A 19,474-nucleotide genomic window follows, 5' to 3' on the forward strand; every position below is an offset into this window, starting at 1 on the left:
ACCTTTTTACATTCCATGGTAAATAAAATGAAATGAAATGAAAGGTTATTTTTACGTATTTTATGAACAGTCCCTAAAATCTTTGTCTGACAAATGACAATTGACATTAAAGTAAATACGAAAGATACGTGTCAATCAAATTGCAATATATGTATACACATTAATATTTCTACTTGAAAACTTAAAAAAAATTATCGTAGAATATAAAAAATGGTTTTACTAGACAATAGCTCTGTAAGTAAATTGATTTTTAAAAGTTTTCAGTTTTTATCTAGAATATTTTGCAGTTTATTGTAGCATTAGAAAAATTTGCAAGTGGATCTAAGTTAAATGGGTCTTTTACTGTTACTTTTAAAAAATGTAAGTACATTACATTCTAACTCAATTTAACCTATAATAAATAATAAAACTAATTGAAATCATTTAGTTGATGGACATAATAAGCCGAAACCCAGAGAAGGTAGGCCTCCTTTAAAAGAACCTGATGAATATTTGTGCCTTGTAAGAGCACAATTCAAATCTAAGAAGGTATGCTTCATTTAAATGTTTTCATATACTCGTACATAAAAATATGCTTAATTGCATATTTATAAATTCAATCATGTACAAAATTTTTCATTAAATAAGTGTGTAATATAATACTAGTATTTTAAAGAAATTTTTACATTTCATTCTAGGTATCAACATTAGTTAGGCCAGAAGATGTTCCACGAATGATGAGTATATATTCTCAATTTATGAAAAGTAATATGGATGGTTTGAAACGAATTAAAAAAGTCAAAACTAAAACAAAAGCAGCAAAAGGCTAAGTTAAATTAAAAAAAACTTATATTTTTATTGTTTTTCTTTTTTAATTTTCCTTTAGTAAAAAAATAAGTTTTTAAGTACACATTTGTAAACCTATTTTTGCAATTTAAATATATAAGAAAATATATCGATGTAATTCAAAAAAAAAAAAAAACAAATAAAAACAATTTTTTATTAAACGTATTTTAATTGCTATTCTTTAAATTTTTTTAAAAATTTTGAAATATTCTTATAATAAAGTAGAAACTTAAGATTGAATTAATAAAAAATGATAAAGTAAACCACATTATCATGGAAAATTATGTTATATTGCTTAATAAGTTTAAAATATAGACTCCTAAATCTTCATCTTGATTCGTCCATGAAACATACACTAGTTTTTGATTTTGATCTGCAGGATTATCTTCAATCTTGATTTCAACACTTTCAACAACTATAGAGGAACTTTCCTGTAAGCTTAATGACCATCCCGTTAATTTTTCCTTTAAAACATTATACAGCCTTTCTATAGTCCTTAATTTAGGCGCGGCGTCGGCAAAAATAACTTTTGATGTAAATCTCATTACATGCTTATTAACACCAATTTCCTTATAAGCTTCATTAAGCTCCATTAGCTGTATACGATTTTCTTTCATTACCAAGATACCATGAATTAAACGTTTTCTTTTCGGATCAGGTGGTTGAGCGTTATAAAGTTTTGCCTCTGCTTTTAGTAAAGATAATGAAGCGTCTACTGGAATCTTAACGGGGGTTTGAATGACACATGTTTCACCATTAGCTGGCATGTAACATTCAATTTTGAATTCTTCTTTGATTTTATTTTTAAGAAACTCCATCTTTTCTGCTTCACCATGTACAAGCATTACATTTTTTGGTTCACAATACTGTATTAACTGCATTATTCCCTTAGCATCCGCGTGAGCGCTAAAACTCATATATTCTACTGACATTTTTACCTCAACTACCTGGCGATTTTCAAACTCAACTTTTTTCGCACCACCTAAAATTTTATGCCCGACAGTTCCTTGAACACAATATCCTGGCATAATCACCATATTATTTTCATTAGGAGCCCATTTTTTAAATATCTGTAAGGACAAACCAGCATGCAACATTCCAGGAGTAGCAAACACAACCATAGCTCCTTAAAAAACAATAACATTAATATAAAAATGTAAAACTTATTACAAAAAGTTACCTGGGTTATCAATATAGCTTTTGTCAAAGGGTTTAATGTGTTTGTAATCAAACATATTTCTTTGAACAAATGTTTTTCGGATTTTTTGATTAGTCCACGTAATAAACATTTTATAGTACGTATTAGCTTTTTCTGTCAAACCAAGAGCAAAATATATAGGATATTTTAAATTCATTCTTTCCCAATAAGTCTCTAATAAAATACAAAGTTCTTGTGCTCTACCAAGAGCAAACACGGGAATAAGTACTTTTCCACCTTTAGCGACACATTCATGAACTTTTTTTAGAAAATCCCTTTCACGACATCTCTTAGAATCTCTTATTGTTGTAGCATACGTACTTTCCGTTATTAGCAAATCGGGATGACACCTGTCTATCCAAGCAGCACCTAAATGACGATCTGGTGTCATATTATAATCACCGGTATACACCACAGATTGGGATCCAACACGTATCCAAAACATCGCAGCTCCTATAAACATTCAAAAATAAATCATTTAATATTGACCAATTTTTTTTTAAATATAACTAAGTTACCTAAAACGTGCCCAGCGTAGTACGCTTTTATTTCTAAATCGTTATCAACCATAACGCTTTGATGTAAGGTAACAGCAATAACCTTCTTCATACAATCCTTTATCATTTGTGTGGTAAAAAAATTGGACTCCCCTTTACGTTCAACGGCAACTTTACGCATATCTTCAAGTAAAATTGGGGCAATAGCCTTTGTTGGATGTGTCATATAAATAGGGCCATTATATCCAATCATTTCAGACATGTAAGGTAATGCTCCACAATGATCTGAAAATTAAAAAAATTTTATATCAACTTTTAAAACAATATTAATTACAGACCTAAATGAAAATGAGAAATAATAACGCAGTCTATATAAGACGTTATCGGGCCCTCTGGTACAATATAAGAGAAATCTGGGAATCTACGTTCATCATTGTATCCCATATGCATTCCGCAATCCAGCATAATATTTTTACCACCCATAGATAACAACAAACAACTTCGCCCAACATCTTGTCCAGCCCCTAAGGGCGTTATTTTAATTTCCGGCATATTTCAATTTTATAACAATATTTTTTTAGCAAAACGTTGGGTTCTCACATAGATAATTAATTCTGTAATCAATGTTGAAATTTGTAGTATTACTTTCGTATGACGTTTGTTTACCAGTTGAATGTATTTGTCATTTACTTTAGTCAGTGAGCTGAGCACAAACCGCACTAAACGCCATGATCATATGATTTTCAGTTCAAGTGTTGGTACCATTTTGAATTATATTTTCATATTATTACTACAACATCCTTCGAACCAATACTTTTTTAATAAATAAAAAAATAAACTTAAAATTTAATCCTGTCTTGCGAAGGGACTTATTTTACTATATTAAGGGTGAAAATAACTTTTTATATAAAAAAATTATTTTCTTATTTTTAGAAAACTTAATAAGGAATTAACAAAACAAGTGTTTGACAAATTATTATTTGAACATTAAAACAAACAATTAAAACATATATGGTATTTATTAATACAATAAAGTACCTTATTGCATTAATTAATCATTTATAAATAGCTAAATCTTTTTATTATATTAATATTAGAAATTCAGTATTTCCCACATATGTTTTTTTACAACTAAATAAAGTGATACATTTTTTGTGGATTTTAACAAATATTTTGTTTTAAAGATTGTACGAAATAGAGACACCTATGTAGATATTCAAATATCATCTACCAATGCTTTTTTTCTTTAACGGCAACACTGGTAATACAAGTGATAATTTGACAATTGATAACAAATTGGTATTGTTATTCAAATTAATTATTGTCTAAAAATATTTTAATTAGTATTTAAGTTTATTAAAAATTATGCAAAGCTTATGAGAATCAAAACAAAATTTTATAAAAGTTTTGAATTAGTAGTTAATTTTTTAAAGTTTCCAATAAGCTAATGTATATTTTAAAGTATAGAAGGCTTTTTCCAGTAAAATTATTGCAAAAGCCAGCGCAAAGTTCAAAAATGAGTTCTGAAACTGCTTCAAAACCTATTGCCGCAATATGCCATATGAGAAGTACTTGTGATAAGCAAAAAAACTTAGAACAAATTCGACAAATAATAAAAGAAGCTAAAAGTAAATTGGCTAAAGTAAACAAAAATTAATGAAAATTGTCGTTGTTCTTTATAACTAAGCTATTAATTTTAGATGGTCTTTATTCCAGAATGTTGCGATTTTGTGGGGGAAAGTAGGGTTCAAACATTAGAGCTATCAGAACCACTAGATGGCCGATTATTGAAAATATATTGTGATTTAGCTAAAACCGATAAAATCTGGTTATCTTTAGGTGGTGTCCACGAAGCGTTGGTAGACAGTGAGGGTATTAAAGCGAATAAAATTTACAATACGCATGTTATAATCAACGACCTGGGAGAAATTACCGCCGTTTATAGAAAACTACATCTTTTTGATGTAACTACTCCTGATTTTAAATTCAAGGAGTCTGAAGTTGTCGAAAAAGGAAGGGAAATCGTCTCACCAGTAAAAACACCTGTAGGAAAAATTGGACTTCAGATTGTAAGCTTAAATAAGCACTCTTATGCTAGAATCTGTGCGGAGACTTCAATGATATTGTGATTTTGATGTATAACCATAAATCTTACATTGATTTATTTCCTATCATATCACTTAATGGGTCTTAGAAAATTCTTGAAGGTATCAAAATACATTGTGTAGGTAAATGAAAACTCGTAAAATACTTTGTGTACCTGCCATATCCAAATAACGTATTTTCACTCTGTAACTTCGAGATGTTACTATGTATGTTACTATTTTGCTTTATTTTTTTTTAAGATACGTTCATACATACTTTGTGGTACATTTATTTGGCCCACTTGCTAGCATAACCAAACATCAAAATTTAGGATGTCATGTTTTCCGTACAGATAAAGGATAAAGTTGTATATTATATCATTGATAAGTTTTACCATATTTCAGTGTTACGATATGCGATTTTCAGAACCGAGTCTTATATTAAGTAAACAAGGTGCAGAAATCTTAACCTATCCATCAGCGTTTTCTTATTCAACTGGGAAAGCGCATTGGGAAATATTGTTGAGAGCTAGAGCTATTGAAAATCAATGCTATGTTATAGCTCCAGCTCAGATTGGTTGGCATAATAAAAAGAGACAAAGTTTTGGACGAGGAATGGTAAAAAAGTTGATCGTTAATTGACCCTCCTACATTACATTTTTTTATTTAGATAATTGATCCATGGGGCAAAGTAATTGCAGAGTGTGATAGTACTAAAGATATAGACGTTTCTGTGGCGGAAATTGATCTTTGTTCATTGAAAACAGTTCGCGAAAATATGCCTTGCTTTGATCATAGAAGATCGGACATTTATTCTCTTATACCATTGTCTATGCAACATTGTAGTGAAGGAGCTAAACATGATCAAAGTTTCGCTGAACATACAATTGACAAGAGAACAATATTTTATGAAACTGATTTATCATTTGCTTTCACTAATATACGATGTGTCGTACCAGGACGTATACGAGTTTTTCGAAAGTGTATAATTTATTTTGTTAATTATTTTATTATTTTATTTTAGATGTCCTGGTTGCGACTAAGAGAATTGCTCGTCGCTTAAAAGATTTAACAACAGACGAAATATCTGATATTTTTCAAGTGGTTGTTAAAATACAAAAGATGTTGGAACCTATGTACGGCGCATCTTCCTCCACTGTTAATGTGCAAGATGGACCAGATTCCGGGCAAACAGTTGCTGTATGTAAAAGATATAAGTATCTTATAAAGACGCATGCTGAAAAATTTCTTTTTAGCATGTTCATTTTCATATTATGCCTAGGAGAAAAGGAGATTTCGCCCATAATGATTTGATTTATACCGAACTTAATAAACATGATCATTGTCCGGAAACTGCTGCAAGAAGCTTAAAAGAGAGAATTGATGAAGCTGAAAAATATCGCCAAAAGTTGAAATGTATATATGTATGAGAGAATGCAAAATATATTAATTGCACTATTTATTTTATTAAAAAAAAATACAAAAACAAATCTCAGAGAAATTGAAATGTTAGTTAAAATTTTAGTAAAAAATGCAGTTTTACAATATTTCACTAATGAAAATAAGAATTAAAAAAAATGTTTATAATAAAAATAATTCAGAAAATATTTTAAATAATTTGTAAGTTTTTTATTTTAAAATAATTTTATTAAAAATGTTTTTAAACCTTTAAATTACTGCAATTTTCGATCGGTTTTTGCGGCAGGTTTAACTTAACTTACATGTTATATTATGCTCAAGCTGAAATTCAATTCTCTTAAGTATATCCATGTTGATACGTATTGGGAATATAATTTTTATGACCTTCCTTAGATGACTGTGCTTAAACATATCTATCAAGTATGTATACCACAAGCACATAAATTCCAATACAAATGATACGTGCATTATTTAGTTTAATATCATGCGTTGGAATTTTCATAACAAATCAATTAGGTACTTTTCAAACTCTAATTCTCTATCCAATTGCAAATTAACTGTTGCATCCTGGTGTTTATCGGTTCTTTCCAACTCTGTCTCTTTCGTTTGGTTACTGTTTGAGATGTCCTTATTCGTTTTCGATAATTTTGAATCTTTGTCCGTTTGATCATCAGAAAATAAACTTTTGTATTTTTTTTCTCGTTTTAGCTCTTTTTTCTTATGTCGATAATTCAATTTAGAGGAGCATGTCTTGCACAGCTTAATCTTAACTAACGCATTTTTTTTTATTCCTGCTTCAATATATCCAAAATTAACTTCCCATGTGCGGAGCAAGTTCTGTACTGAACAAAGTTTTTCGGCGCATATAAATTGACCCTTACCAATAAAGACTTCTTTATTGGTTCGCCATCTTAGAGCTATTTTGTTCTCTTTATATTTTGTCAAGTCGCAAACGCAATATTCTTTAAATAGTTTATCATAATATTTTTTTGCTAATTGTTTTCTCCACGTTAATTCAGTTTCAGATAAATTTTCATCCCAAATAAATTGATGGTTTTCCTTAATAATAGAAAAATCATTTTTATGTATAGATGAAGGTTTTAGTACATATTTGCACAAAACTGCTTGATGCTTCTCTCGAGAGGTAGGTTCTTTCAAATCTTGCATGATCTTAACTTCATTTAATCTAAATATCTAAATAAATAACACGATGCGGACTACAAATTATGAAAACTCCCATAAAATCAAATTTGACAAATTGAAAATTAGTAGGGTTGGATTGCATTATAATGAAACAATCAAAGTTCTCACAGCTGACAGAAAAGTGTCAAGATTACGTTTTTGCTATGTCAAGAAATTAATTTTTTGGTTGGACATACATATATATTTAGTATGTGTAGTATACACCTTGACATACTAAAAATATCAGCCTTATTTCTGTCCGCTGAGGTACATATATTTTAAATCTGTGAGACAGGAAGCAATAATAATTCAAAGAGCATGCAATTGTATCACGTGATAATTTCATTATAAGTTGAAAACAGAACAATAGCTATTTTTCGCGGCGAAGTGTCAGTATTCCAAATACATACACTTAAAAGAGACTGCTCAGAATCAAGCGAAATTGTTGTCGCGAATTTGACCGCCGGCGATGATATAGCCTAAATTCATATTTTACCCCTGGAAGTTTCTTTTGACATTATTTGTTTCCACGTGTGTGAAACTTTATGTGTTACAAATGGAAATGGTCCGACGTTGCCTTTCTTGGTTATATGTTTACAATAATTATTGAACGTTTTTTAAAGGAGAAAGATGCATCATTTATAAAACTATTAGTTCGAAAGTGACACAAAGAAAGGTATTTAATTATTCGTAATTAATGGCGGACAAAAACAAATGGGTTTTTTTGTATCCGCTCTAATACTTTATTGACGTTTCTTTTGATTCACAATCTTCTTTTTACATAATTCCGTACAAATTAAATTCATGTAAATGTGTATTTCTAACAATTTTATTAAAAAAATCTCAACTTTTAAACTATCAAAAAATCGAGAGTATAATTTTTTATAGGAGAATTTTTTCTTGGGCAAGCCTATTATCGATATGTATGCACGTTTACAGACATGTATGATAGTAAAGTCCCGTTTATATATGGATGTGTATTCTATATGAATTTTGACATTTCGCGTCGGAAATTCGGTTCTTTTCTGTTGCTCACTTGTATGATTTTGTTCCTATATAAAGAGAAAATTTTTAAAATTTTACCAAAAAAATGTATTTTAGCTAAAATTTCTAAAGTCAGCATATTTTTGACTTCTTTGGCAAATTAGCAATATAATTGCAGGTTTTTGTTTTTATTGTACTGTGTAATAAGCAGAGAAAGTATCTAATATAGAGATTCTTCTTATCGTACACGTAATATAATAACAATAAATAATATAATATATTATTATGTATGATCACACAATATGCTTATATATTTAAATGTTTTGTTCTAGTCGAGGTAGTGTGGTTGTTCTCAGTTTGAACATATAGACATAGCGCAAAAAATGTGATACATACGTATATACAAACTATTCACTGTTTGGAAAATATGAACCTTTGAAAATTTTGGTTTGTTGGTAGTGTTAAAAGCATATAAACAGCGCAAGTTCGTAAAGCCTGATTGTCAATATTGTCAAACTATACTTTCAAATGTAGATATATTATTTCAGTAAGAACTCGAAGAAAAGTTTTTTGTACAGGTGTAAATTTTTTTTCCACTTTTGTGTAATTTTGCAATTAAGAATATATTTTCTCATTCAAATTTCTGAAAAAACTGAAAACATCAATTTAAAATAGAACTTACAAAAAAAATATATTTTTTATGAGTTTGGAACTTTTTAAAACGGATTAATTTAATTCATACATATACCATTATCAAAAATTTTTTTGAAATCTTATATTAATGTTAAAATTAAACTATTTTTATATAAGCATTATAAGAAAATTGTAGAAATAATACTGAAAAATTCACAAATAAATTAAAAAAAATTTTTTTAAGGTTCCGTAAATAATCAATTCAGTGTGTCCCTGAAAATGTCATGTTGAATATTGTGTGACGTTATTTTCCTAACGATTACGTTAAAATTTACAAAATTTCAATATAATTTTTAACAACAAGGAGTGCGTCTTGGAAATCACATCGGAAGTATCTAATGGCTAACCCAATACCACCTTTGGTTTGTTCAACACCTCCGCCTATAGATGGTAGTTTTCGATAGTTAAAAACATAACATACACATACATATATAAAATTGTTTTTATAGATTTTGATGAAGTTTCACAAATCGACGACAGAACTGATACTGACTATGGCGAATATGAAGCTAACACTGATGTCGAATTCGGATCTTTTGAAGGTAATATATAATTTAACTTATCCCAAATGCTGTTATATAACAGTGTATTTTGCCAGGTCCCTCTCTACCTAATACACCTAGGCATATTAACATTTCTGACATTATAACAGAAGATAGAAACAATAGTTCTAGTGAATGTGATATCAAAAATGTGGAAGGGTCCTCGTCTCAAAATGTTACAAGTGATGAGATCGAAAGCTTTCCCATAGAAATTTCTGAAGAAGATGTAGTTACAAATATTGAAAAAATTTCACTTAAGGAAGCTGTAGAGGAAAATGATGATAGTATTAGTATTGAAATTGCAGCAGATGAAGAAAAGGGAGAAAACGAAAGCAACGTGAGGCAACCAGATCCTTATGAGTGTAGATGGGAGAAATATGAATCACCACCTTCTTTGGAGCTATCTTTGCAAGTAGTTTCCGAAGAAAATGATTCTTGCGAAAAAATATCAAACGATGGCAAAGATTTAGATAAATTCGACAACGATGAACAATCAATTTCGAAATATGAAAGTTTGGCTTCAAAAGAAGATTCTGTAGAAATTTCAATTACAGACGGAAAACTTCCTGAAAAAGCCACAATAGAATTTCAAGATTTTCTGAAAGATACTTTAGTAGAACATGTGCTAAATAAGGTAGAAGTTACAAGTAGTGAAAGCGATATTGGAAGAAATATTGATAGCTGTGAAGCAATTTCTCCAAAAAAAATTGAAGATGAAAATATTGATAAATCATGCGTTTTAAGTTTTACTCAAACTTACAACATACACGAAAACGAGTCGGAATTCAATTCACCCCCAGGCTGTGAAATGATAAATAGCGAATTGATAGGAAATTCTGTTCCAGCGGATAACTTAGTTTTTGAAGCAGATTTTAGTCAATTTGAAAACGCTTTGCCATTAAATGCAACAATTAAAACTGAAGATAGCTATTTTATTTGTGAAAATGAAATTGAAAAAAGTGCTGGTTTATCTTGTGAGAAAATTCCAAGCATTCATGATTTAAAACTAGGAAATGAAAACTTTTCTTCATCGTTAGATGACAATATAGAAAATCGTTTTTCAAATTTAAATACTATATCTAAAGTGCAAATCGATTTAGAAACTGAAAAAATCGATGATTTCGACGAAGAATTTGGAGAATTTAGCGATTTCAAAGATGCTTCCATTACGGCAACTAACTATACTATGAGCAAAGTAGAAAATGAGAAGATGTGCAACCCACAGAAAACTGAAACAGTTTCCTCAATTTTGGACTCTATGTTTCCACCCTTCGAAAACTGTAGTGATAATGGTGATAAGAATGATAGTAAATCTATAAGAGAATTAGCTGAGAATTATTCTATCTTAACGAATTATGATTCTGCTAACGCTCTCGGTTATCAGTGGAGTAGTTCAAATACAAGGCATTCGCTTATAAAATCATTAGGTATTGATTCAAGGAACATTGTAAGTGTATCTTATTATTGTTTTTATAAGATTTTTTTAGTTACAAAAGATTTTTTGGCTTTGGTATTTTTTCAGTTATATGGAGAAAAATGGAATTGTTCAATGCCAAAGTTTGCATCAAATTTAGGATTTACACCTTTAGAACCATTAAAACCAGCGAAAGTAGACAGTAAAAGTCAACAACTATCTAATTCAGTAATTTCAAATAGTTGTAATGGAACAAATAAACATAACCCTATCCCAGATGCTGAATTTGATTGGAATAGTTCTGGTTTAATTAATCCTTTAGACGGTAAGCTGAATATTTAAGAAAATTCCTAAAACTAATTTTGCTAAAAGCTTTTTCAAGTGGTGCAATTTTAAGTTCTAAAATTTATGTTGTTTTAATGGCTTTAATATTTTTTTGAAATATTTTCATTTTGATAAAAAATATTTAAACTACATAATATCCAAAACCAAAAATATTTTAACACACATTTACACTAATGTCAATGGTCACTTTATTATTCAAAATTCACTTTTTAGTTTTCTAATTCTTCAGTTTCTTTATTTAATTTTTTTTTTCATTTTTTCGGTAATTGTCTTATTTTTATATAACTTTTATTGTCTTATATTAATAAATAGTCCTAACACAAATATAAAATAAATATGTACATATGTACATAGTTGAGAACTAATCGTTTTCTGTGATAAATGATCTTATTCTTCCAACGTTATTAGCTTAAGTAAACTATGTACATTAGTTCAAAAACTATTTATTTCTACTTAGCCGAAAGTTGATTTTTTTATAAATACATTTAAGTATTAAAAGTTTTATATAAATTTTGTACGTGTGCAAGAAAATAAATTTTTTTAAAAGAGTATAACATTTTTATACAAATAACACTAAAATATTAGATTTTAATATTTTATGAATGTTTATGTATATTGTTATTTTTATTTTATATTTATCTTTATAAAATTTGATATGAAAATCATAAATTGTGAACAAATACTTTTGCAATAAATTAAATACTTTTTAAATCAAAATTGAAATTAGCTTCCATAGTTTGTGTCCATTTATTTTGCTAATTATTTTTTATCTCTTCGCTCCGCATGATGCAGCAGAATAAGCTTATATTTTAAATCAAATAAAGCTAAAATGTATTTTATTTTGCACAAGTGTACAAATATTAACACTATATTAAATTATATCACTCATGTAAACGAACAATCGCCAAGAATTTGTTTACTTCACAAAAACGCTTTTAAATTATTACTATCACCGTCCTGCCGAACAATTTTTTGAAAATTATTACTGAATCGAAACATCCAAAAATTCTTTTGTTTTTTTTTTAATTGTACAAAATTTAAGTGTTATTTTGAAGATACTTTTATATATTTCATCATTCGTGTTTTGCTAATACGAATTACAATAACTTTCCAATTCTTCAAAAATCCTTGCTTTTTTTTATTCAATTTTGTTTTTCCATTTTGTTTTTTTGTTTCTGTTTTTTTCTTTGGTTCTGTGTTTGTGTTTGTTTCTCATTTTATTATAAATTACGTGTCCAGCATCACACGCACACACTTTACTATTGGATTATGATCTAGACCAACTAGTGGTGGTGGCTAATCTAGATAATATAAAACTTGATTCCTACTCCTCCTATTTGTTTACATCATCATCATCTGCATCAACTTCAACATCAACATTATTACCAACAACGTCATATTGTACTACTAATACGTTTACAACAACAAATGGCTCTGTAACAACCACTTGTCCTCCATTGAACTATTTTGAACATCGTTGGGTTAATAATATTAACTGTGACAATAATATAACAACCGATACAACATTGGGTAATGGTACAATACAAAATTTCTCTAACAATTCAACCTGCTTAAATTCACACGCACTGAATAATAACAATTTTAAAAATGTGCTTATGGAATTTGGTTCTAAATGCCATTATGGTGAAATTGCAAATCAAATAAATAAAAAAAACTATAACATTAATACTGTAATGAATGCAACTAATGCAACTACTAATAACAATTATGACATCATACTTGACTATTCTTTAAGCAGTAGTAAGTTTAAAATACAATAATACTTTTATTATAAGAAATAATATTGTACATTTTTGGTTTAATTTATATTTTGCATGCTTCGTTACTCAAATTTTTCAAAATTTTGACTTAAATATTTGATTTTTTGAAGTCTTGTTTTTTAGGCAAATAATTTAAGTTTTAGCCATTGGCTTATAAATTTTTAAAACAATAAAATTAAAAATTGTTTATTTTGTATGTTAGAATTCAAAAGATTTGATTTATTTTTTCTGTACCATTTAACTTGTCTAATATTTTAATTTACTATCTACATAAAAAGCAATTTAAGATCATAATCTTCATCTTTATTCACAAAAAACGCATTTACTAATTGTTTACCAATTCAAAAATATATTTATTTTAACTTTTAATTGTAGTCGATTTTGCTTAATTTAAAGTAACTTTTACATAAATCGACATTTCTCTAGAATTTTACAATTTGTTAAAGAAGAAAACTTGTTTTCTTTGAGTAGAATTCACTTATTTACATATATTTAGAAAAGTGTTTATGGTGATATTTTTATATGCATGTTTGCATGAAATTTAAAACTATATACAGCACTTAATGTTGAAAGCAAAACAGGTAGATTTAACCGAAAAAATTGTAATTTTATGTTATACGTCATCCTGTAGGGAGCAAAAAACAATTTGAAGAGAAACAGAATATCGAGATTCATACAACAGCAAACGAGCCTGGCGAGGTTGATTCATCCACCGAGCCATCAAAAATCGAAGATGAGTCAGCTAAAGCAAATGTATCAACAAAATATGAGATCGGAACAGAAAAGATCCTTAATGACATTGAATTCATCGGTAGCCTCAGTAGCAGCCACAATGAAAACAGTTCAACCGAATTTGCAGCATACCCAACGGCACCATCAGAGCCATCAAACGATGATGATGACAGTTCCGCAAAATCAAAAACCACATCTATCGACATTGAATTACCGACATTATCAAAAACAACATCAACTTCCGGAGAGGAAAAACTACCAGTCGTCGACATTAGTTTAGGATCTAGTACAATTTCGATAAATTCAAAGCCAATTTTTTCAACAAACACCCCAAATCAACTTTCGATTAATGAAAACACAAGTAAGCTAAATGAAAATTTTATTAAACAACTTAATAGTTATTCAAATGATTATCTAAATATGGGACCGCCGCCAACGACGTACGTAGTTCCATTAAAAGAGACTCACATTTTTACACCAACAAAAAGTGATAATCCGATTTCGCAAAGTACTGGTGGAGATTTTAGATCTACATGCAGTCAAAATTCAAATATTAACAATTCTAGTGGCGGTATTGTATGCAGCCTTATTGAAACAGTCGATTTCGATTACGAGTCCGCAGCAGCGGGAACAAAAATTAATGAAAAAGTTATAAAAAAAGAATATCACGATATTGAATATGATCCAGGTAAGTTTGGCCTAAAACCAATAGATTTGCAATTAGCCGATAATATTGGAATAAATAACGCTCAAAATAAAAGCAAAGATGCAAAAATTAGTGATAATAATTGCTTAGACATTAATGATTTAGAAGAAAACACAAATTCAGCAACCAGTTGGACATTTGATTTGAAGAATTGCACTAATGAAACCGAGAAATCGCAACCTTTAGGGTCAGATGTTTTAAACAATGATCGATCGAGTCCAAATCCAACTATATTTTCTTCTAACCAACCGATTAAAACTCAAACAACGGATATTTTTACCGTTCACCATCATAATGAGTCAGTTATGCCAAGTGATATAACAGTGTCAAATAAAAAGTTTGTTGTTGATTTTGAAAATATTACAAATGCTGAAACTACAAATCTTGAAAAAACTCAAAATTTTGGTAGTACTGATTTTAAAGAAATTTCCAGTAGCTTATCAAAAAATAACTGTGATAATTTTGACGACGAGTTTACAGATTTCCAGTCAGTTTTACCCTCGCTAGAATATAAAAATAATTTTGCAGATCTAACACGTTCATCGTGTAATTTCAACCAAAAACATGAAGATAAAAGTCTAGACATAAATTCAACATCAATAAGTGCATCGTTCAAAGAAAATGATAAGAGTAGAAACCAAACTCCAACTTTACCATGTGATGATCGAATGATTCTTTCGCCAGCAATTTTATTACCTCAGTCAGTATCTGTGAGTCATTCGAGTTGTTTAAATGAAACACCGAAAATTGAGTGGCCTCAACCTGGAATAAGCAACGATGATCTGGCGCGTTTAGAAAATTTTTTCCCCCAAATGAAGTCATCTCCTGTAACAAGCATGGGTAATAAATTTTTAAATTATAATATAAAATATGTGATTGTAATTTATTTTTCACTTTTCAAAAAGATAATACCAGCAATAACGACGACGACTGGTCTGATTTCATGTCAGTTCCCCCACAGAGCAATTTGACACTACAAAATAATCCATCCCCCAAAATTGTTCATAATGAATCAAATTTAAATATTATTTACAATCCCCAATCTCCTACGAAGGTTTCAAGTAAACGTACCACATCACATTTAAATAACTCACATGATGAAGATGAATGGTCCGATTTTATTTCAAGTGCCCCCGTTTCTTCAAATTTAGGAAACCCCAACAGTAATATGCTTCCCGGAAATCAACATCAATGGAATAACATTATTAAACCAAATAACTGTTTAGCAACCGGTCAACAATATCATAAACATAATAATATTTTTGTGCCAAGTCAACAACAAGAAAAACAATATGGATATTTAAATAGCAATAACAATAAAATAAGTCAATATCTTTTAAATAACACATCAGCAGGACAGACAGATAATCACATAAATAGTGGAAGTAATAACATGCAATTAAATTCTTTGAAACCAAATGATTTTATACCTCATCATCATTTACAACACCAAGTATTACAAAAACAACAAAAAATTTTAACACAATCAACAAACAATGGTAGTAATATCATTGGTAATAATATATCTTTCATACCAGATCTAGGTTTTAGCTCACCACAAAATCAATTTATCAATATCACAAAGAGAAATTACCAACGTAAATGATTGTTAAGGTATGATAGGGCTTCGAAGAGAAATTTAGAGGATGTCGTATTGTAATTAAAATCTTTAGCTATATAATTGTATAATAACTGTATTATTCTTAACATATTTTATGAAAAACAAACTTATTCAATATTTCGAAGCCAAAGTATTATTTTAACAATTTTTTGACTTGATTGATTTTACACCATTTATTTAGCAGATATGTATTATAACGCAAGATATTTATGTTTAAATTTTGTATATGTGAAATATTTTTCTTTGGAACTGAAATGTTTTGTGTTTGCATACTAGCTTACACTACACGCTTTTTCTAGTTTATTGTGCTATTATAAATTTTAAATCGAAAATCAATCTTTTCCCGGAGTAAATGTATCAAAATTTTTATTATTAATTATTCTTTAAGCTATTAACTATTCTTCGTTGCATAAATACAATAATCAATTCGAAAAAACTAATAAATACATTTTTAAGTGAATAACTAAACCGATAAGCAAAATAAGTTTTATAAAAAGCTTAAATTTATTTTACATGTGTACATGCAATATGTATGTATATATGATATACATACAATATACCATATATTTTGTTTTATTTTGAGTTTTCTGGCTGCATTGTAGTATTTTTCCTATAACACCTAAAACATAAATCTTTGAAAAGTTTCAATATAATTTTTCTCAGGAGTTTTCTTTTTCCCCTTGTAATTTTTTTTGAATATAAAGGTTTATTAATTTTTTATTCAAATATTAAGTCACCAATTTAAAAATTAATACAAAAGCGTAGAAAATATTTTGGAATTCAATAAAAAATAATGCAATATTCTTGAACATTGAAATTTATTGGAATATTTTGTAGCAATATCATAATTATCATTTTTGTTGACAAAACTTCTGACGAAAATAAACGAGTTAAATAGTTGTACAATAAATGAAAAAATGTAGGTGGTAGAAATAAGAGCAACCAGATAAGAAATAATAATAAGAAAAAAAAAACATTCCATCCTTTTAAATTTAGATATTAAATATTTATGTGTATATTTATGTTTGTACTTTTTAAGTTAATTATATTTATTTTGTTTTTTCTTGTTATTTTATTATTACTTAAAAATGTTTATATTTAAGGTACAAGTTATATAAATAATTAACTAATAAATATTAGTCAAAATATATTAAGTCAGTAGGAAATACATATTAGTATATTTTAAAAATTTTAAAATGCAAGCAATTAGAAAGCAAAATGAGAAAATGTTCTAGTTTCGGTCATTTTTATACGGAAAATGCTATAATACATTATTCAATTTTATTTTCATTATTGTTTTATTATATTTATTCACATGCTTCGAGCATATCCGGTATTTTACTTGCAATTTATTTTTTAATAAGAAATTTTAGATTTATACGCTTTTTAACATTTTAGTTATTTGATTGGACTTAACCATTTCAGGAATGCCATTATTCCTAATGATAAATAGCATCGTTCAAAGTTACATTGCAATTTTTTTCAAAATGAATATTATAGATCATAATATGATCGAAATTTTAAAGTATCTTGAACAAAACTACTTTTTAAATATAATATAATTAATTTAATATATTACTATAGCATACGTAATGTAATATATAATGTATAGTATATGATATATAAAACATAATTAAATAACGAATAATTTGGTAAAAAAAGGCAATATATAATACATAATAATGTAGATATATGCATATTATATTCGTATTAAAATAGTCATTGCTATCTAACTGTACTGGAAATCTTCCGGAATGTAAATATAATGAAAAAGTTATATCCGTTAGAATTCAACATATACATATGTACATGTTATATTTCAGAATATATTTTAAACCCTTACAAAAACGTTAGTTAACATATAGAACTGTTCTTAAAACTCTTAATTTTACTTTAGAATATACTTATGTACTTAATTTAAAAAAGAAAATAATTGCAGATTTTATTTAATATAAATCAATAATTAATAAGCTATACTGCCTAGAAAAATCTTGTTTTTGTAATAGGTTTTGGAAAAAATGTAGGCTTTGAGTAGATTTCAGTAAAATAAACGAAAATATTAGAAATTAACTTATTCTGAAAAAAAAATAAACTATAATACAAAAAAAACTCGATCGCCATTGAGATTTTAAGTAAGATTTAAAACAAAGGTAATTTTCGATAATTCAAATATACACTTTAAGTTCTATTTCAAATCTTGAAAATCTTTTTTCTTTCATCATTACAGATCTTCTAGAACTACCAATAGTTTTCTTTTTCACATTTTTAACTGTATTAAGATTTGGGGCATTTAAAAAGAATGTTTAAAATTGCCCTAAAACTTTAAGTATACTACAATTTTCGAACGCGTTTCTTTTGCAGAAAACATTTACCAAACATATTGCATTTGAAGATTTTGTAGTTTTGATTTATCAAACTTGTTTTATGCTAAGTTAGAATTCAAAATCCCCAAAAGATACAAAACGCACGAAATTATTTTCAACGTTAACCAAGTTTATTTACGTAATACACTTGAATTTTATACAAATAAAGTCAAATATTCTTTAATTATTCAAAAATTCAATCCTTATCTTATTTACTTGAAACATTATATAAATTTTGAGTTTAAAACAATTAGAAGAAAATATTTATGTATATTTTATGTTAATTGTCTGAAAATATCAAAAATGTCAATTATAACTCATAATATTAATCAATATTAGTTAAATTATTTTTTAACTACCTTCGATCGTGAAACAAAATTTAAAAAATATTATTTTTATTTAACATAAAATATAAAATATTCTATAATGAAACACTAATATTTCATTAATATTAAAATGTTACCATATCACTAATCAAAGATTTCAAATCTTTGCTTTACCAAAATACTAACTTTGGTCAAATTTTGTTTGATACACGTTCAATATAAAACTTACTTTGTCCAATCAGATTATTAATGGAATTAATGCTCAAAAATTGTAAAAAAATTTTTATATGTATATGTAAATATTGAAATTAGATGAATTTATAATAAATATATTAATGGTAATTTTAAACTTTGTAAATCACTTTCTTTATATTTATATTTTAATCAAAATAAAAATATATTATTAATGATAATATTGCAAATTTTTTTTTTGTAACTTTATTAAATTATTTTTTGATTAAAAAATTTATTTGATAATTATTCGTTACATTTCCTATGTATATATGTTATGATCAAGTTGTTTAAAACAAAGTTATTCATAAAATAAAAAAACAAAAAAGTAAAAGAACCTGTACACATAAATAAATAAAAAAAATAATATGTTTTAGATATAATTAACATACAATTAGATGATATAAATAAATTTAATATAAAAATGAATTAATAAAGTAAAATAGTTTGTCAAATTTATGATTCCTTTGTTTAATTATTCAGTTGTAGTTTTCTAATATCCTGTTCAGGCTCTAAGAAATTAACACGTAA

At 27.5% G+C, this 19,474-nt stretch overlaps 5 protein-coding genes across 7 annotated transcripts; 3 read left to right on the top strand and 2 right to left on the bottom strand.

Annotated features, from left to right (window-relative positions):
- The first annotated feature begins 100 nt into the window (after positions 1–100).
- LOC129611832 (signal recognition particle 14 kDa protein) lies at positions 101–990 on the top strand. The gene is made up of 4 exons (XM_055525216.1): positions 101–234; positions 288–360; positions 428–528; positions 678–990. Exons 1-4 carry the CDS (start codon positions 211–213, stop codon positions 807–809), a joined length of 330 nt encoding a protein of 109 aa, XP_055381191.1. The 5' UTR covers positions 101–210; the 3' UTR covers positions 810–990.
- Positions 991–1,088: 98 nt separating this feature from the next.
- On the bottom strand, positions 1,089–3,182 carry LOC129611831 (integrator complex subunit 11). Its single transcript, XM_055525215.1, has 4 exons — positions 2,859–3,182; positions 2,542–2,805; positions 2,006–2,476; positions 1,089–1,951 (listed from the first exon to the last, which is right to left on the bottom strand). The coding sequence occupies exons 1-4, from the start codon at positions 3,070–3,072 to the stop codon at positions 1,107–1,109; spliced, it is 1,794 nt and encodes a 597-aa protein (XP_055381190.1). The 5' UTR covers positions 3,073–3,182; the 3' UTR covers positions 1,089–1,106.
- A 659-nt stretch (positions 3,183–3,841) lies between these two features.
- LOC129611776 (nitrilase and fragile histidine triad fusion protein NitFhit) lies at positions 3,842–6,185 on the top strand. Its single transcript, XM_055525083.1, has 6 exons — positions 3,842–4,162; positions 4,221–4,589; positions 5,010–5,222; positions 5,275–5,566; positions 5,629–5,804; positions 5,861–6,185. Exons 1-6 carry the CDS (start codon positions 3,968–3,970, stop codon positions 6,032–6,034), a joined length of 1,419 nt encoding a protein of 472 aa, XP_055381058.1. The 5' UTR covers positions 3,842–3,967; the 3' UTR covers positions 6,035–6,185.
- Positions 6,186–6,508: 323 nt separating this feature from the next.
- LOC129611778 (protein FRA10AC1) lies at positions 6,509–7,264 on the bottom strand. Its single transcript, XM_055525084.1, has one exon. It carries the CDS (start codon positions 7,188–7,190, stop codon positions 6,522–6,524), a length of 669 nt encoding a protein of 222 aa, XP_055381059.1. The 5' UTR covers positions 7,191–7,264; the 3' UTR covers positions 6,509–6,521.
- Positions 7,265–8,706: 1,442 nt separating this feature from the next.
- Positions 8,707–18,942, top strand: LOC129611809 (putative uncharacterized protein DDB_G0282133). 3 transcript variants are annotated; one of them, XM_055525164.1, is made up of 8 exons: positions 8,707–8,767; positions 9,067–9,272; positions 9,332–9,424; positions 9,481–10,871; positions 10,947–11,163; positions 12,423–12,944; positions 13,596–15,242; positions 15,308–18,942. In XM_055525164.1, the coding sequence occupies exons 2-8, from the start codon at positions 9,221–9,223 to the stop codon at positions 16,006–16,008; spliced, it is 4,623 nt and encodes a 1,540-aa protein (XP_055381139.1). In that variant the 5' UTR covers positions 8,707–8,767; positions 9,067–9,220; the 3' UTR covers positions 16,009–18,942. The 3 variants fall into 3 exon arrangements, with proteins under 3 accessions (XP_055381139.1, XP_055381141.1, XP_055381140.1); XM_055525166.1 differs by lacking the exon at positions 12,423–12,944; XM_055525165.1 differs by lacking the exon at positions 8,707–8,767 and having other exon boundaries at positions 8,957–9,272.
- Positions 18,943–19,474: the final 532 nt, after the last annotated feature.

This window comes from Condylostylus longicornis, unplaced genomic scaffold (genome assembly GCF_029603195.1).
Source record: "Condylostylus longicornis isolate FDR11 unplaced genomic scaffold, ASM2960319v2 ptg000055l, whole genome shotgun sequence".
In the NCBI taxonomy this organism is placed as follows: Eukaryota; Metazoa; Arthropoda; class Insecta; order Diptera; family Dolichopodidae; genus Condylostylus; species Condylostylus longicornis.

Bases quoted from the DNA above. Each gene is read 5' to 3' on its own strand.
- LOC129611809 (XM_055525164.1), top strand. From the start codon at position 9,221: ATGGCTAACCCAATACCACCTTTGGTTTGTTCAACACCTCCGCCTATA. The intron at 9,425-9,480 runs GTAATATATAAT...GTATTTTGCCAG, and splicing joins CGAATTCGGATCTTTTGAAG to GTCCCTCTCTACCTAATACA. The intron at 15,243-15,307 runs GTAATAAATTTT...CTTTTCAAAAAG, and splicing joins ATCTCCTGTAACAAGCATGG to ATAATACCAGCAATAACGAC.
- LOC129611832 (XM_055525216.1), top strand. From the start codon at position 211: ATGGTTTTACTAGACAATAGCTCT. The intron at 361-427 runs GTAAGTACATTA...GAAATCATTTAG, and splicing joins TACTGTTACTTTTAAAAAAT to TTGATGGACATAATAAGCCG. The intron at 529-677 runs GTATGCTTCATT...ATTTCATTCTAG, and splicing joins CACAATTCAAATCTAAGAAG to GTATCAACATTAGTTAGGCC.
- LOC129611776 (XM_055525083.1), top strand. From the start codon at position 3,968: ATGTATATTTTAAAGTATAGAAGGCTTTTTCCAGTAAAATTATTGCAA. The intron at 4,163-4,220 runs GTAAACAAAAAT...TATTAATTTTAG, and splicing joins CTAAAAGTAAATTGGCTAAA to ATGGTCTTTATTCCAGAATG. The intron at 5,805-5,860 runs GTATGTAAAAGA...ATTTCTTTTTAG, and splicing joins ATTCCGGGCAAACAGTTGCT to CATGTTCATTTTCATATTAT.
- LOC129611778 (XM_055525084.1), bottom strand. From the start codon at position 7,190: ATGCAAGATTTGAAAGAACCTACCTCTCGAGAGAAGCATCAAGCAGTT.
- LOC129611831 (XM_055525215.1), bottom strand. From the start codon at position 3,072: ATGCCGGAAATTAAAATAACGCCCTTAGGGGCTGGACAAGATGTTGGG. The intron at 2,806-2,858 runs GTCTGTAATTAA...TTTAATTTTCAG, and splicing joins TATTTCTCATTTTCATTTAG to ATCATTGTGGAGCATTACCT. The intron at 2,477-2,541 runs GTAACTTAGTTA...GAATGTTTATAG, and splicing joins CTACGCTGGGCACGTTTTAG to GAGCTGCGATGTTTTGGATA.